Source organism: Galeopterus variegatus, unplaced genomic scaffold (genome assembly GCF_000696425.1).
Source record: "Galeopterus variegatus unplaced genomic scaffold, G_variegatus-3.0.2 Scaffold3624, whole genome shotgun sequence".
In the NCBI taxonomy this organism is placed as follows: Eukaryota; Metazoa; Chordata; class Mammalia; order Dermoptera; family Cynocephalidae; genus Galeopterus; species Galeopterus variegatus.
Window position 1 is genome coordinate 117,626 of NW_007729735.1, and position 3,911 is coordinate 121,536.

The 3,911-nt window shown below is 34.8% G+C and overlaps 1 protein-coding gene across 3 annotated transcripts in view; it reads right to left on the reverse strand.

The window, feature by feature from the left end:
- Positions 1–3,911, reverse strand: part of PSIP1 (PC4 and SFRS1 interacting protein 1) — a 34,738-nt gene that overhangs the window by 12,083 nt on the left and 18,744 nt on the right. For 2 of the 3 annotated variants that reach the window (XM_008585587.1, XM_008585586.1), the window contains exons 6-7: positions 2,910–3,006; positions 1,655–1,730 (exon numbers count right to left, since the gene is read on the reverse strand). The exons of the other annotated variant lie outside the window; for it this stretch is intronic. In XM_008585587.1, coding sequence (XP_008583809.1) covers positions 1,655–1,730; positions 2,910–3,006 — 173 coding nt within the window. The remainder of the gene's footprint in view (positions 1–1,654; positions 1,731–2,909; positions 3,007–3,911) is intronic. 3 annotated transcript variants of the gene reach the window in all.

Consider the following 3,911-nt stretch of genomic DNA (forward strand, 5'->3'; position numbering starts at 1 on the left):
TATGGAAGGAAATAGCTATTAAAAATACAAATACCCTCTGACACAGCCAATCTGCTTCTAGCAGTGTATCCCAACCAATATATTTGCATGTGTACAAAATAGTAGATGACAATGTTTTTTAAAAGCACATATAAGAAGCAGGATGAAAAAACGGCACAGCTGATGAGGACAATATTTCCTAATGACCTTTTCAAATGCAACTAAGTAATAATACTAAAAAAAGTAGAGAATTTGTAGAGGAATCAGCCTAAAGCCATGGGACAAAAGGACTAGAAAGGATACTCCCATGGAAAACTGAGGCCAAATCAGGGAACATTCCTTACACCAAAAATAGGGGGATCTCAGGGTACTTTTCCCAGCAGAATTTCAGATTTTATAGGGAACAATGGTTACAAATAAGCTCACCTATAAGTACCCAATTTCCTAATTTCAATATGGTAGTTAAACCATGTTGTATTTTTGTGCCACTTTTTTTTTTAACTGACAAGTAAAAATTGTACACAGTTATGGTGTAACACATGATGTATGTATACATTGTCAAATGGCCAAATCAAGCTATTTAACATATGCATGACACTTCACACTTTTTTGTGGTGAGAACTCTTCAAGTCTATTCTCATGTGCCAATATTTTTAAGTGTACTGTAACAGCTATCTTGACAGTAAAATAAAGCTCTTTCAATGTATTATGGTTGAAAAGTACCAAATTCTCCAGTAGTGTTCTACAATTAAAATTTTCTATAAAAAATAATCAGTTCATTCAAAACACTGTAAATCCATTCTTAATTGACATACGTCTCTTGAGCCTTCCACACAAAATCTTTAAACACAATAGCCAGGGCTGGCCCTGTGGTTCACTCAGGAGAGTGCCGCGCTGGGAGCGCAGCGGTGCTAGGAGCGCCAAGGCCATGGGTTCGGATCCTATATAGGGATGGCCGGTGCGCTCACTGGCTCAGTGCGGTACAGGAGACACCACGCCAAGGGTTGCGATCCCCTTACCGGTCACAAAAAATAAAATAAAATAAAAATAAATAAACACAATAGCCACAAAAAGTTTTCCACTCTTTGTCTAAGTATACATTCTTTCTGATAAGGTTTCTCCAGAAAAACCAAGGTAAACACAATCCATAAGTAGAAAAAGAAAAGTAGCAAGAGAAAACAAAACAAACACACTCATTTTTTTTTCCAAAAAATAGTGGTCATTCCAAGATACTTAAAAATATTAAACTTACATTATAAAAATAACCTTAATACTATCTTTAAATAAAGCAGTACTCATTCTGGAGGAGTAAAAAGGTATGTGGACATTGCTTCAAATACATTCTGTCTGAAATTCTTTAAACATACTATATATTACCCAATTTCCCTATTGTAGATTTTACTGTGCATTATCTAAGTATCTTTACACTTGATATGCCAAGAAAATGTCTTAATTAGATTAATGAAGTAACCGCATCATTTTTGATTCCCTGCAGATTTTCACATTTCACAAAATTTTTCCAGTTTTTTCTGTAATTTTTAGAAAAACCAAATATTAATTGCAACATTCTGTAAAATAAGAGAAAATTGGTAACTATGCTAAGAGATATATGCATGTTTAAAGTTGAATGTCTCATTTACTGCATAAACTACTTACACATTAAAAATAAACTCACATTTCACTCTCTGAAGGACAGGGCTGTTTTACCATCTTGGGTCTACCTCTTGGTTTTGGAATCTTGACTTCTGTGGCTAATCACATGAAAAAATTCAGTAACTACCAGTTTCCTTTTAAGATGTAAATCTCATATATAAAGATTACAAATGACATATACTACATAAGAATATTGGTTAGGGACTTATTACAGATACAATCATAAGTTTTATAAATACTTCTGGCATGGTTCAAATGAGCAACAGTGAAAAAATTAAAGACGAAGATCAGAGTATTTTACAGTTTGTCCTTAGTATGGCTGAGAAGGCTTAAAACATTTTCATTAATATTTAACAATATTAGATTCCAAAATATCATGTAAATAAATGCTTTTTTTTTTTTTTGTCCTTTTTGAGACCGGCCGCACCGCACTCAGCCAGTGAGCGCTGTGAGCGCACCGGTCATCCGTATACAGGATCCAAACCTGCGGCGGGAGCGCTGCCACGCTCCCAGTGCTGCACCCTCCTGAGTGCGCCACGGGCTCGGCCCAAATGCTACTATTTTTTGAGTATTACTCATTTCATCCCTTTTTCAGTAAGAATCCTATTACGAAGTAGAAAAAAATTGGCTCTATTTTGGTTTTGTTTTAATTTGTATTAGGTAAATCCTTCCAAAATATTTCCAATTTGCCAAATTAAGAAAATACTTTAAGGGGCTGGCCAGTTAGTTCAGTTGGTTAGAGTGTAGTTTTGTAACACTGAGGTCAAGGGCTCAGATCCCCATACCCACCAGTTACCAAACCAAACCAAACATAAAAAACCTTTAAATAGGCAATGCTGACACTGAAGAGAGATGCATATTGTAAATATCCTCATAAAGAAAGAAAGAATACAATAATTTAAAATATTAATGGCTTTTGTTAATCAAATAATCATTCTCATTCTTTGGTGACTCCATTTAGAAAGCTTATGCCCGAGAAGTGAGAGGTAAAATAAACCCATCATTCACAGTATTTTAACCTCACCACAGTCTCATTTGCCAGTATTTGTGGAAAATATGATCGGGATAAAACAAAGTGAAAAAAAAAAAAACCACGATTATTTCAGATTTAAAAACTTTGTTACACAGAGAGGAAACCATGTTTATCTCCTTTGAAATTTGTATATTACACATAATCAACTGCCTGTCTACTTCAATCCAAAATACTTGAGGCAGCAACACTTCAATGGATTGGAATATTAATCACAAGCCAAATATTTAGACATCAATAATCCTACCTGCAGGTCGTCCTCTTTTAGGACTCACTTTTAGGTTAACAGATGCTGTTGCTGTTGTCACTACTCCTGCCTCCTCGGTTTCTACTTGTTTTTCTGCCTGAATCACAAAGATTTAATTAACTTATTTAGCAAGTAATAAGCACTCAAAAGTTTATTTCCATGGAAAAAATATGCCAGTCTATAATAACATAAAAATTCAAGTTATAAGTGTAACTTCTCTATGATTTTCCCCCCAGTCAACTCAGAGTAACACACTCAAACTTAGCTTATAAGTCTAGTAAATAATTTCGTCTAAAAAGAGAAAGCAAAAATAAAATTCTCTTTTTAAAAATTCTCAATCCTTTCGACTTCTGTATAAAAAATATTCTTGATACAATATGGAGATCAAAGTACAGTGCAATTATGCCATAACAACTCACACATTGCTATTTCTAATTCTATAACTTTGTCAATGTATATACATTTTATTTTTGAACTGAGACTGACATCTGACATTCTTCCAATAGGAGTTACTCTTAATTTCCATAAAGAGGGATTTACTACAGCAGAGAGTAAGGAATCCCAGTGACCCTTTACAAACTATAATGCCCTCTGATAAACTCTGGTATGACTCTCCTGAAGAGACAATGACCCCAAATGACAATCAGTATTATTGATTTAGGCATTATAGTAGTAAAAAGGTTAAGAACCACAAATGAGAAAGGAAATTCAAACATGAGGTAGTAGTTGGTTTTGATCATAACTGCAAAGGGAGAAAAGAAAACAAAGGAAAGATGCAAGAGAAAGATAGGACCACTAAACGCTCTTTCCCCACCCCCTAATTACTTAGAATTCAGTATTAACTATATAAAAAGCAAAAAAGCATTCAAAACACACATAATCCAATCTCATTGATAAAAAAAAATTTTTTTTTTTGTCTTTTTCCGTGTCCGGCAACGGATCGCAACCCTCAGTGTCGCCCCCGTACCGGACCGGGACCGGCAACGGGATCGCAACCCTCGG